Below are 14,239 nucleotides of genomic sequence, written 5' to 3'. Positions count from 1 at the left end.
CACTGTAAGTACAGTGTATACGTGTTTGGATAAAATATCAAAATTATGGTAAAAATTAAACATGAAACAATATTGTTTATTATCGATAAAATTATACAGTTTGGTATAATTCAAAATTACTTAAAAATAAAATCCATTATCATAAACCCAATAATGTTCTAAAATAAAAACTATAACAAATGTTGTCTTTAATTGTAATGTCTAAATATTTAAAGAGATGGAGTAAACACAATAAGCACTACGAACACGCTACTACTACTGGCACAAACTGCATATAAACAACAGTGGAACTGTGTAACAGACAGTGCCACATAGCAATAAACACAGTACTGCTATCGTCCTTCGCCCTCCTAAGTCTACAAGATGGATTTTTATTATTTTTTATACAAAATAAGATAATTGTATAGGATTGTTGATGATAAAATTAAATATTACAAGCAAATATAAATATATTTATATATCGAGAAAAATTGGGGGTGCTGCAGTTCCGCAGTGCCTATGCACGAGCCGCTCCTGGGCGTTAGAACAGACATCTGACATAAAGAAAATGAAAAAAGTGGTCCTTGTTGGAGATCTGAACAGCAGAGTAGGAACGAATCTCACTAGGTATATAGGAATGTAGCCTGAACACCCTCAAGGGGTGTTCAGGCTACAATAACATATCATATACAATAACATCAATTTCCTGATATTACATATCAGGAAATTGATGATATATGTGTATAAAGCACTCTAAAACTTGGATTGAGATCCCATCAAGAATAACGAATAACTTTCTACACCTTTTCATCAGAGATTGACTTAATTGGTTTCTAAATGAGACAAGATAATTTTACCCCTAAGAAATTCATTTTTCTTCCTATAGAAAACAAACATTAGATACTCTGAATTCTCCAGTTTGACTTTTGAAGTATCCATTTCGTCATCAATTTCCTACTATGTATCTTAAAGGAGTATACACGATACTATGACAGTACTACTCAACCAAGTTTACATTATTTTTACTAACTTACTTTCACCGATTTTCTCTAAATTAGTTACACTTTTTAGCTAATTCTTCTGCTAATAAGTTAACTGGTAAAAAATAATTTCCTCTCCAGTTTACTTGTTGCTACATAAAATTTTCATATTAATGTTGCTTCATATAATATGAACTCATGTGAAAGTATTGTGTGCTATAGAATGTGTTAAGTTTTGGTATAAATTGGTAATCTGAGGTTCTCTCCTGTCATTTTCTATTGAAATGGGGTAGAAAATAAAGGGATGGAAGATGTTATTACCATTTAACTGCTTCTCTTCTGTTACCAGATTGTTCACTCTGTGTCATTGCTGCATTCAAATGCCAATGGATCTGATTGTTCTACTGTGATTCAGCTGTATTGAGAATTTTAGAACAATTGGACTGAAATGAATTAGGCTTGCTTTTCCAGTATCTCTATATGTTGCATTGTTCAACCAATTTTGATCATATTTGGAACAGATATTGCTTAAGGTGTGACATTTTCAGCAAAACTGATCTACAATGGAGATCATGATTTGTGGAGGGATAGGAGAAAGTAAATATGCCATTGACATTGCTATAGGTTGCATTATTCAGTTGAATAATGCGACCTATATTTATTTTTTTATTTTTTTAAATTTATTTTATTTATTTATTATATTTATTTATTAATAGATTTTTACTAGTTATTCCTTAGCTATTTTACCTATTCAATCTAATACTAAATATGAGTGATATTCCTATGGGGTGAGGATGAAACAGTGAGCTAAAGGTTGGGAGCAATTCCATCTCCAGTCATCAAAACCTTGTCTACTTTGCTAAGGAACTCTGTTTTCAACCTCCTCAAGCACTACCTGTCTCAACTTTCCAATCAACTGATTCCTTTTGTCTCATACATATATTTGCTTTGACAACCATGCCAGAGAATATCCAACTTTGAATCTCTTGATTTTGACCTTTGGCTGAAAAAATCTTGTCTCTGCCCCATTCTTTCAAATCTTCCTGCTGTCTCTTTTAATGCTACTGCCCATTCTGAACTTTTCGACTGTTTTCCTTAAATGGTGTTTGCCTTCAGTCCAACTTTGCTAACAATAAAGGTTATCTTCATCAGAGATTTTAATGCTCATAATACCAGCTGGCTATATAGTTTAAGCAGGTAGAGATACTGAGATATTTGCTATTGCCAATGATCTTTCACAAATCACTTGCATGCATTCCAGACTACCAGCTACCCCCAACCACTCTCTGATCACCTTAAAATCTCTTCCTTACTACCTACCCTTTGAAGTATCCTGTGAATGTCATTTGTCCTCTGGTGATTCAGACCACGATCTGGTACTGATTTCTTGTCCCATGTGGCTACAGTTACACAGCCATTCTCATCCACAAGCTGTCTGGTATTTTAAGAATGCCATATGGAATGACTTTGTGACTTCTGTCTCATTTCTTTGTTTGGATTATTGTTTTTAGGACTTCCAAGTATGGAAACTTTCATTCTCCATTCTACTCTAAATTCCCATTCCCTGTCTAAGTTGTTTTTTCTCTAAAAGGTATTTTATGACAGTATAAGAGATATTTATATACTGTTAGTTACTGGTTTCATCCCAAACTCCATCTTCCATTACTACTTACACCAAATGCCATAATAGCTGAAAGAAAATGATAAGTAAGTCGAAAACCAATTTCAAAAGAGCTAAAAGCAGTGTTATACCCTGATAAGTTGGAACATAAAATGTTTCATCTTATCATTGTATAACAGAGCGAACACACAATAAGAAACATTATAACATGCTTGTCTCTAGGTATTAAAATACTGTTTTGTAGATATATCAAATATTTCAAACTAAAAGAAAACAAATAGTTATTTATATAATATTTCAATAAGGGATTACTTACTAGTTAGTATAAGTAATAGTGGAAGTGTTAACATTTTGTTAGAGCAATAAGTACTAGAAGTTATAGAATGATTTGCACAAATTGTAAAGGGATGCGAGTCCAAAAGTCAGGAAGCAGTAACGCGAAGGGAGCGGTTTGCCCCGGGCATTCGCGTGCCGACAGCGCACAAAAACATAGCGGAGAAAGCTGGACGCTGGGACGTCGACCTACGTGAAAGTGCTAGGTGGACATCGCGGAGTGAGAGAATCGCCGGGAAGGAACCAAGGCGAAATATAAGGGTCAAGCACACCCCTTCCCCCCATATGAGGCTTTTTTGTTCCTGATCTACTGGTGCTGGTGTCGTGAGCGGGTGGAGGGCGGCAGCACCTCCACTCTGGAGGGTGTTGGTAGAGGCATCGCCGGAACTAGAAGGTCATATCCCCGCAGAAAGGGTATGCCCGGCTGCCCACAGCAAGCCAGATAGGAGCCGATGGATATTTCGATTAAGGAGAGATAGATTCCTGAGGACCTCTTAATGTGATGCAGTTCAAGATAGATAAGTAGAGTTTATAGTATTTGCTAACTACGAATGAAAGGATTTGTACCGCGCTGTGAATCTAAGGAAGGAACATTAATGATATTATATAGAATGGAACAGTAGTGATCCTGAGAAAATTATCGTATATTAACTGTCTCCTACTATGATCGAATTATGTTATATGTTTAAAGAGGTTATGATAAAGTTCCGAGTAAAGAATTGCTATTAATGACAAGATTGTAAAAGAGATAGATGCTATTATATATTTAAAGAGGCTATATAAAGTTCAGAGTAAAGAATTGCTATTAATGACAAGATTGTAAAAGAGATAGATGCTATTATAGGTTTAAAGAGGTTATGATAAAGTTCAGAGTAAAGAATTGCTAGTAATGACAAGATTGTAAGAGATATAGATGCTATTTTGAGTGGTTTGATTGAAACTGAATTAGAAAAGAATTATTGAGATGGTTATGCATAATTTAGGTGTTTTAGTGTTAATAAGATTTATTACAAAAAATTAACAATGGTCAGTCTGAGTATCCTTGTGAAATTGGAATGTTTTAATGTTAACCTGATTGTTAGGAACTTTCTTAGGTTGAGATTTAAGTTTACATGCACTGTATGTATATAATTATAGTATCTAATAAACCTTGCTTTTGAATACAATTAAGTCTATCTGTGATTTTTGGAATCCGATGCACTGCTTATAAAAACTAACACGAACCTAGGTGGGAAATTAGAATGAAGAGATTTTGGCCACGTCTGCAAAAGTCAGGGTATCACTAAAATACTATCTAAAGATCGCCTCTTGATTGATATTATTATTTAATCTAAAAGCACTAAGTGGCGCAGCAAAAAAATAAATTTCTTAGCATTTTACAAGAGGTTGATCTCAGATACTCTGGTATTGGCTCGACCCTGGGGCAATTCCATTGTTATACAGGGGTACCACGTGATACCTGAGAGAGAGTTGAACGAGAATTTAAATAAAAGAGTAATTATATTAGAGATAGGGACACAATAGCAGGAAATTGCATCTTTCCTAACAGCAGTTATGCCTTCCTGTCTTTGCCAATGTACTGGCAAATTGCTTTTGTACATCACTGCTTCCACCCCTGTTATACCCAGATGGTTCAACTGCATCAGCATCTAATGAAAAAACTAATCTAAGAGCCTCATACCTTTTCCTCAAATGTATGTATAGTTAGTCTAGGTCAGTGGTGGCGAACCTGTTTGTGCACATGCCAAAATTTGCAAATCTAGTTGCTGACGTGCTGGGCAGCTTTTAATATGGGAAAATTAATTTAACTTAATTGTATTAATTTATTTATAAATTCATAATATATATTTATATTTTATAACCAGGACATCCTCTTAACGATTCAACGATGACTTCTAAGGCCGGAACAGGCCATGCTAGGCCTAAATCCTTGATATGCATGATGATGATGATGATATATAAATTTATAATATTCAGTGTAAAATTGATTTTAATGATTTTGGTTTGAAGGAAAAAAAAAAAAACGGTAGTAAGAAAAATATTTATGCATTGTAACTTACCATAGAAGTAAGCTGAGCAAGGGAAGCATGCAGCCCGATATAATCGATGCCAGGGCCTAGCGGTTGAGAAACACTGTCCTAGAATAGATATATCCGTACTTCACTCGTGCTAGGCGGTGTCGACAACCTCAGGCTGCTGTCAGCCAGCAGCAGAGTCAAGGCCAGCACACGCTGGCCTTAATAGCACAATCCACAGCAAAGTGAGGAGCACCTGATTTTTAAACATGTTTGAACTTGTCGCAGCATTTAAAACCATTCCAGGCTCATATTAATTTTGATAATTTTTCACGGAACACTTATTCACTTTCTGTGGAACACAATTTGGGAAACCCTGAACTAATGAATCACATGTCCCCTCTCACAGAAACTATGCTGTATAGACGCGAGCAAAACCATATGTTCTCCGGAAACACAGTATCTAACTAAAAACTATTGTCCAGTTTTTCAATTACATGAAATAAATGTTTGTTTTATTGCATTTGAAATTCTCAATGTCATTATGACAAATCACAAAGGCTAACTTCAAATAAAATTCTACCACAAATTATTTCATTTGCCAGTTGAGTAATGAGAAGTTATGAGCCCGCCAGTAATGAGAAGTTCCGTCGGAACGATAAACGACGAAACCTCATAAATGCGTTAAAACTAAGAAATATATATATGGTGAATGTTGTTATGACAGTATCGGATGTTATGGAATTCGGTTGAAGAGAATTAGCATTTTCACTCAACAATTGTTGGTTGCCTTTGTCTTTGGGTCGCATGATCTTTTGTTACTACAGCACCAATCGTATGCACTTCTTCATAGCTGCTCTCTCATGTAAAACAAAATTTAACTTGTACATATTTTAACTTCTTCTTCTGCAGCTTCTCCCACTTAAGTGGGGGTCACTGTTGATAATGAGTCTCCTCCACACCTTCCTGTCTTGGGCTGTCACCACATCACAAGGGTGATGTGGTGACAGACAAAATATGTACAAGTGGTGAAAATTTGTCACCACTTGTGCATATTTTAACAATTAAAAAAAAAAAAAAAAGGTTGAATAATTTATAAGTGTATAAAAGGATATCACCTGTAAATCGTTGCCGTGCCAGCAAAATTCCTGGAAGTGCCACCTATGGTGCACGTGCCATAAGTTTGCCATCTAGGGTCTATGTAAATGTCATCAGACCATACCAAGTATTCAACATTCAATGCCCATTTGACTTTCTACCAGAAAGGTTATAAGAATCTTGACCAAATTAGATGCTGTAAAAATCTTCTTGTCGTCTTGATTGCATTTCTTCAGTGAAGGTTTATGCTTGCTTGCTCTCTCTCTCATTCTGATATCTATCCTACAGCCTGGAAATTGGCTTATGTACTACTTATTTCCAAGAAGGTTGACAAATTCATACCATCATACAATGTCTCTGACCTAAATTCACTCCAAAGTAGTGGAAAGAACCATTAACTCCCAACCCCCGCACTACCCCAAAGGCTCTCAGCTAATACGTAATTACCACCATGTATTTCATGACTGTCAATGAACAGGGAATCTGTACTTATCTGTATCTCCAACTTTGGAAAGCTGTGGAAAACTTGGATGAATCATAAGCGGTTACCCTTTATCTCCAGTACTTTAACCAGGTCTCTTTAGCAATCTTTGGCCTATCCTCTGACTCCTGCAACTGAGTTACTAGCATCCTAGCTGATGCTCATTACAAATGATGTAGAACTAATTCTGGGTTCCCATACAGATTAGTTCTCTCACCTGCTTTCTTCTTCCTGTATATCAACAACCTACTCTAATTATGGCCAACATAATATACAGTTTTGCTGATGACAATGTACACAGTATTCCTTCCTTCCCATTCATCAGACCTTGCATATGAAATTTTCTCAACCTCAACTACCCTTAATTCTGAAACTTTCACTGGGACTGACCTTATCAGTTTCAGTTTTTCTTGCAAAAAAGAACCCTTTCTTCCACTTCACTTTTTACAATACCCACATTTTTGGACAGTATGTAATTTCTTTATGGGAATTACATTAATATCAAATCTCATGACATGAACACATTACAATTATTACTTCCTCAGCATCTGAAATACTTACATTTTACTTTACTTATATTTCTATCTTCTAAAGCACTTTTTACTGTATCAATCTGCCTATATCTTGGTCTGGGTCTTTTTCCTGCCAACTAGGCAGAGATCACTTGTTTTGCTAATCTTTCCTCTCCCATTCTGTTTAAGCCACCTGAGATTAGTTCTGCTTATACATTCCTGTATGCTGACAATGTCAAGTTCTTTCCTAATATTATCATTATGATATTGCCATTGATGCCATCTGTTCATGCCCCTAATCTTTCTCAGGACTCATATCTACTGTCTTGAGTCTTTGGTGAAGTGTTTTACTTCTGACCCAGCTCTCATATTCATAAGTTAAAATTGGTTTCAACACTGTATTGCATACAGCTAATTATTACTTCCTCAGCATCTGAAATACTTACATTTTACTTTACTTATATTTCTATCTTCTAAAGCACTTTTTACTGTATCAATCTGCCTATATCTTGGTCTGGGTCTTTTTCCTGCCAACTAGGCAGAGATCACTTGTTTTGCTAATCTTTCCTCTCCCATTCTGTTTAAGCCACCTGAGATTAGTTCTGCTTATACATTCCTGGATGCTGACAATGTCAAGTTCTTTCCTAATATTATCATTATGATATTGCCATTGATGCCATCTGTTCATGCCCCTAATCTTTCTCAGGACTCATATCTACTGTCTTGAGTCTTTGGTGAAGTGTTTTACTTCTGACCCAGCTCTCATATTCATAAGTTAAAATTGGTTTCAACACTGTATTGCATACAGCTAATTTAGTGTTTTGACGGATTTCTCTCTTATTCCATATAAATTTATTCGGTTGACTTCCTACCATACCGGCTTTGTTGATTCTGTTATCTATTTCCATATTTAATATACCATCTTCACTAAAAATCGTACCTAAGTAGCTGAAATGTTTTACTTGTTGTATAGGTTCTCCATTCACAATACAGTTGTTTTCAATGCTTCTGCCTATTTTCATTGTCTTTGTCTTGTTACTGCTGACCTTCATACCATATCTATTACAACAGTTATTCAATTTAGTCAGGGAATCTTGTAGACTTGTAGCGGATTTATTTAGAAGTATAAAATCGTCCGCATAAAGCAAAGACCTGAGATTAACATCTCCAATTTTGATATTAGGTTTACTACCACTTTCCTTCATAATGTGATCTATATAGATAATGAATAACATAGGGGGACAACATGATACATCCTTGTCACACCAGATTTAACATTAAACCATCTTCCTGTATTTCCTTCAATTCTAATTGCTGACTTACAACTCAAATAAAGACTAAGTATTGCTTGATATAATGCCCCATTGACACCATATAACTGTAGCGTTTTGAATAGCTTCTCTCTTGGAACCTTGTCATATGCCTTTTCCAGATCTACAAAACTTAAATACAGATCTTTATTATATTCCCATGCTTTCTCAACTATTTGTCGTAAAGTGAAAATCTGATCCTGACAGCCTCTATTTTTCCTGAATCCAGCTTGTTTTTCACCAAGCTTCTCTTCCACAATCCTTCTCAACCATTTCTCAAGTATACTTACATATACTTACCAGGAACACTCAGTAGAGAAATACCTCTGTAATTCTCGCATTCAGTTTTATTTCCCTTTTTATATATATGGGTACTAGGAGAGCTCTCCTCCAATCATCTGGAACTCGTCCCTCTGTCCAGGCCTTCTGAACTATGCAGTGCAGCCACCATAAGACAACCTCCACTTGAGCATATCTGGTCAATTATCATCTACTCCTGCAGCCTTTCCACATTTCAGGTATTTGATGGCTTTTTGTACTCCAAATATGGACAGTGCTTTTTTTTTTTTTTTGACCGTATACAGTACGGCACCTTTTTTCTTAAGTTTTTAAAAATTTGCGATTTATTGACAGCAAAATGTTTTATAAATATTCTGGTAGATGGTACTGTGTTCACGAATTGAATTTCCAGTTTTGATTACTCATAAATTGGTACCCTGCTTTCCTGTTTCATAGGTTGGTATGCAACCGGAAACCAGAAGTTGTGTTCACTTCCGATTGCTTCCAATATCAGTTTATCAGTTCTTTATTCACTCTGCAACATGCAGGTATTCATGTGAGTTTTGAATTAATCTAAGTTAAATCAGTGCGATCATTGTTCGAAACAAGTAAAATAAGTAGTTACTTTATGCCAATGAATAAAAAAAGAAGGCTGAAGAAGCAGAAACTGTTGAATCTACTTGTGATCCTGTAAAACAGAAAACTAGCACTGAAAATACGCTTTGTGAAGAGGATCACAAAACCAAGACTGAAGATCCACATGGTCAAAAGGAACCGTATTCTGATAATGATTGGCTCGAATGTCAGACACTTTTGCAGAAAAATGACTTATACAGCCATTCGATTCTCTCGTAGGTCAAGAATAAAATGTTGGGCTATAAAGTGTGTCATGATGTCGGAAGTCTTGCCGTCGATAAACACATGGGAATGACAATTTCAGCAGAGTGTGCAAATGGTAAAATCAGTCATTTTGGAGAATCTCGCAAACAACAGTTAATGTCATTAAGAAAAAAGATTAATGATCATAAAGAGAGTGCAGCGCACAAAGCTTGCCAAAAAATAAAATCTGAAGCAAAAAAACAAAACATTAGAGAAAGTTTTCCTAAATACTTTGTCTCGTAATAAAGACGTAACAGGAAAAGTGTTTCAAACCGCTTACAAAGTTGCGTGGAGAAATCAAGTCATTTAACAACTTTGAAGTTGTTAAATGACTTGAAGACAAAATAAATTTACAGGAACTTAATGGCCTAGACATGGGATATATTCTTCATTCTGCAAATGTTTGCATTGCGAGCCATATCGCAAATGAAATGAGAAAAAATTAATAGACAATATAGTGAACTCCAAGAACAAAATATCGTTACTTATTGATGAATCGACAACTGTGAATAACACAACAGCATTGATTGTTATTGTTCATGTAGTTCTTCTTGAACTTTCAGCTCCTGTGAGTCTTTTCCTAGATTTGATCAAATTATCAGATGTAACTGCTAGAGGAATTCTAAACTCTTTAATTCGTCATCTTAAGTTTAGGATTATCTGAAGATTACTTAAAGGAGTATTTATTGTCTGTAACTTGTGATGGTGCAGCCATGTTGTTTGGTGTGTGTAATGGTGTAAGGAGACTAATGCAAGAGAAGTTTCCTAGTGTTATTTTCTGACATTGTGCTAGCCATCACCTTGAATTGTCTGTTAGTGACACAGTGAACAATGTGGCAGGAGTGAATCACTAAGAGTTTCATGGACAAACTTTATGTGACTTATCATGCTTCACCTAAGAATGTTAGGGAACTACAGGAATGTGCAACGATTCTAGAACTTCAACTTCTTAAAATTGGCAGAATTTTAATCACTCACTGGGTTGCATCTAGCTTTTGCACTGTTTCTGCAGTGTGGCAAGACTTTGAAGACCTTGTCCATCACTTTCTGGAGGGAAAAGAAGACAGCAGAAGCAAAACAGATCGCTTTCTTTATAAGGGCTTTTAAGAAAAATAATGTCATGCTAGTTTGTTCTTGATTTGGGCCTTATGTGTGATGCTCTCCAAGAATTTAGTGAACTAAGTCTAGATTTATAAGAGAGAAATATTGACTTGTACAAAGCAGACAGGAAGATAAAGAATATAGTTCAACTTTTTGAAGAAAGAATTGAAAATCCTGGTCTGTACTACAGTATTTCTCTTCAATGCAGAAGAACATGAAGTTCAAAGGGATTGAGCTCCACAAAAATGAAAGACAGTCCTACAATAAGGTCATCTGCTTTCTATAGAAGTCTGAAAGAAGCTGTTGAAAAGCGTCTGCTTGAAGGAGATGATGCTGATTTGCCTGAATGTGCTAAGCTTTTAGATTCCAAGTATTGGCCAGAAAATCCTGGGAAGCATCTGACATATGGTGAAGCTAAAGTTAAAAAGTTAGCACGTAAATTTCGCTTAAATGAAAGAGAAGCAGTTCGTGGTTTCATGAATATCTTCAAAAAAATAAAGTCCCAGACATACTACTTTCTCTAAAACACACTTTGGGCACAATTGCAATATCTTCCAGTGAATGTGAGTATGGACAACTCCTGCACTGGTGTTCATCAGGATAGTAGGACCTCTTCTCACTCACTTCAACTCTAGCAAATATGTGGACTCATGGCTGCTCAGAGGTCGTCATTCTGCAGTTGATACCAAAAACAAGAAGTGATCTAGATATGACGAGGGTATATCGGAGGACATGTTAAAAGTGTGTGGAAGTTGCTGTAATAACATCTTCATCTTCATGGTGAGTACCGGCACCTTTTTTCCAGAAAAAAAAGCACTGAGTATAGATATGTATTCCTGACTGCATGCCTGTTGAGTGATTTTTTACAACTGTGCTGTCATCACGCTTGTTTCATTTAGCAATTTTTTGAAGTAATTACTCCATACTTCAAGGATATGTATTTCTCCCATTTTCATGTCACCTTTATCATCTCTAATTCCTTTTACAGTACTCTTTTCTCCATTTCTGAGATTCTTCAATAACCTCCAGAAGAAGGTTGTTGAAAAACAAGTCTTCCCATGACTTTCGTTTAGCTAGTTTTACACAGTGTTTAGCTTTCTTACATTTGTCCCTGTATTCTCTAAGAGCACAAGCTGACTTATTTGCCAGGAACTTTTGATATGCTCTCTTCTTTTCCTTCATTGCCTTTCAGTGTCCACCATGGAGTTCTGATTTTTCTATCCTTGCAGAACAATCTCACCACATGCCTCTCTGCCTGACTCAGTCAATGCTTTCTTCAGAGCTTGCCACTGATTCTTCAGAGTTTGGTTCGTGTTCTCAAACTCTTTCATTTTTTCTTCAATAATGTTTGTATATTTCATTCTAGAGTTCACATCTGAGAGCTGCTCAACTTTTATTCTCTTTAAAACTTTCTTACATGTTCTGCTTTTCAATATGAAATTCAATTTTATCCTGCTCAAGACTAAATGGTGATCATTTCCAATTTCAAATCCTGTGTACAGTGGTGTCCTGACCAGTGAGAAAACATCACTCTCAACAATAACATAATCAGTGAGACTTTTCTTATTCCTTGCCTCTTCCAAATGTGAATTTGTGCACATTTTTATGTTGGAACATTGTGTTAGTAATAACCAGTCCATGTCCCGAGCAGAAATTTAACAGGTATTTGCATTATTACTAGCTTTGCTCTTTTCTCCAAATTTTCCCAAAATATTTTTGTATATCCGACAATCATTTCGTACTCTGTTATTTAGTTCCCCAACAAGGACCAACTTTTACTTTTTTATTGTGTCAATTGCTTTCTCTAAAGCTTCAAAAAAATTCCTCCACTTCTACCTTAGTAGAACCTTCTGTGGCACCATAGGCACAAATAAGTCTCATTATCCAGTTCCACATTCTGATATTTGCCCACATCACTGTACTTAAGACTGCCTACTATTCAAGATTAGCCTCTTATTTAGTGTTGATTACTATGGCTGCTCCTTCTTTTCCTTGATTGTCATTGCCTGAATATAACATTTTGTATTTATTGCTCAGAAAGATCCCACCAGTTTTTGTCTTTTTTGTTTCAGTCACCCCTATTATGTCGATCTGGTACTTATCAAATTCCTCAGCTATCTCCATTTCTTTGCCATTCATGCTTCTTATGTTGATAGTACCGATCTTGAACTCTGGTGATGTTGAGTTGGGATGCGTTTTAGGATTTGTTCCAGTAGCTGACTTTTCGCTATTTGCCCTGGTTCCCTGGCGAAAATAACAGGGGACCTTGTTTAATTGGGCGACGCCCCAACCAGCATGAAATTCTGTCATGTTGTACCATCATTCTATATTTTGGTTTAAGGCAATAAGAATACAATTTGGTTGGCTAAATCGCAAATTGCCAGCCCATCCTCTTTCGTTCAGTATCCAGGTAGAAATCTCAGAATAAATTCTCTTCATCTTCATTCCTCATAATGTTGCCCTCTGGCTTCCCCTCTTATGTTTCCTGCATGATAGAACACACTAGTCATCAAATCAAATGCTGACAAGTTTTTCCTTGCCCATCAGTAATACTAATGTACTATTGTGACCATTCAGCCTCTCTTGTTTGGGATTAATGTATATCTATATATACAAAAAGAAACTTACAGAACTGATATTCTCTTTACTGTCAGTGTAAATTTCTCACAGAACTATAAGTAATATCACACCAGTAGGCAAAAACCACAAATTAAAATGTCATTCAATTAGCCTCTGAATTACACTCAGTCTATATAGAGTTACAAAATGAGTTTTTGTATTTACATGTTTATTCTCGCAAGCTCAAGTAACTTTGCTTATAAATATTTTGAGTCCAGTGCAACGTTTAGTGGACGTTTTTTATATACAATTTTTTATTTATTTATTAAACTGAGTTAAAACTGATAATGATATTTCATAGAGTATTCTTTATTAAATGAAGAGTTGATATTGACTAGTTTAAAGAATTTGCTTTGAAAATTCAGTTTTCAGGATATGGATATTGAAGAGGATAGTGAATCTTGTCTGAATCCACCATGCTGCACAAATAACTGGATAAAAATAGGACCTTCTCCTGTTGAAAAACATTACTGTGGTCGAAACGATATTCTTCCTAGTCCATTTATATCTAGTACACATTTAGTCATAATAAAATTCCACACAGCAAATTCACTGAAAGGTGGGAGAGGTTTTCAAATATCGTATATTATTGGTGAGTAGTGGCTTTTTTTTTTAATTTTTTTTTTTAAGAGATGCATTATAATTTATGTGCAAGAATATATACTGTATTTATGCATAAAGTAATTTCTGTATACTTTAAAGATGTGCAGTGAATTCTCCCTGCATACTGTGAATTCCAATGAACTCATCACAGGAATCCCAGACTGATTATTATCCTATCATACATCTGGTATCCTCTTCCACTCTATACAAATAAAATGTCTTATCTTGCTTGCCATGCCCTTATACAGCCTCTAGGAATGGCACCTTGTTCTCTTTTATCTGGTCTATTTTTGAAAAAATTTAATTTACATCTGCTCTATAAACCGCTTTGTAACCTATAAGCCTTCAGTCCATTCTCATAGAAAGTGCATACCCAGATTAGCCACCATTTTGGTCACTTTCTTCAGAATCTGCTGAACAATTTCCATA

The 14,239-nt window shown here is 35.6% G+C and overlaps 1 protein-coding gene across 1 annotated transcript in view; it reads left to right on the top strand.

Annotated features, from left to right (window-relative positions):
* LOC150103418 (uncharacterized) overlaps nt 1-14,239 on the top strand; it is a 150,849-nt gene that overhangs the window by 20,840 nt on the left and 115,770 nt on the right. The window contains exon 4 of the mRNA XM_090398475.1: nt 13,573-13,799. Coding sequence (XP_090254601.1) covers nt 13,573-13,799 — 227 coding nt within the window. The remainder of the gene's footprint in view (nt 1-13,572; nt 13,800-14,239) is intronic.

This window comes from Typopeltis vanoorti, chromosome 9 (genome assembly GCF_054136105.1).
Source record: "Typopeltis vanoorti isolate ZY-2024b chromosome 9, IOZ_Tvanoo_1.0, whole genome shotgun sequence".
Classification (NCBI taxonomy): Eukaryota; Metazoa; Arthropoda; class Arachnida; order Uropygi; family Thelyphonidae; genus Typopeltis; species Typopeltis vanoorti.
Note: the sequence above shows the minus strand (reverse complement) of the source record. Positions and strands in the feature narration are given on the sequence as shown.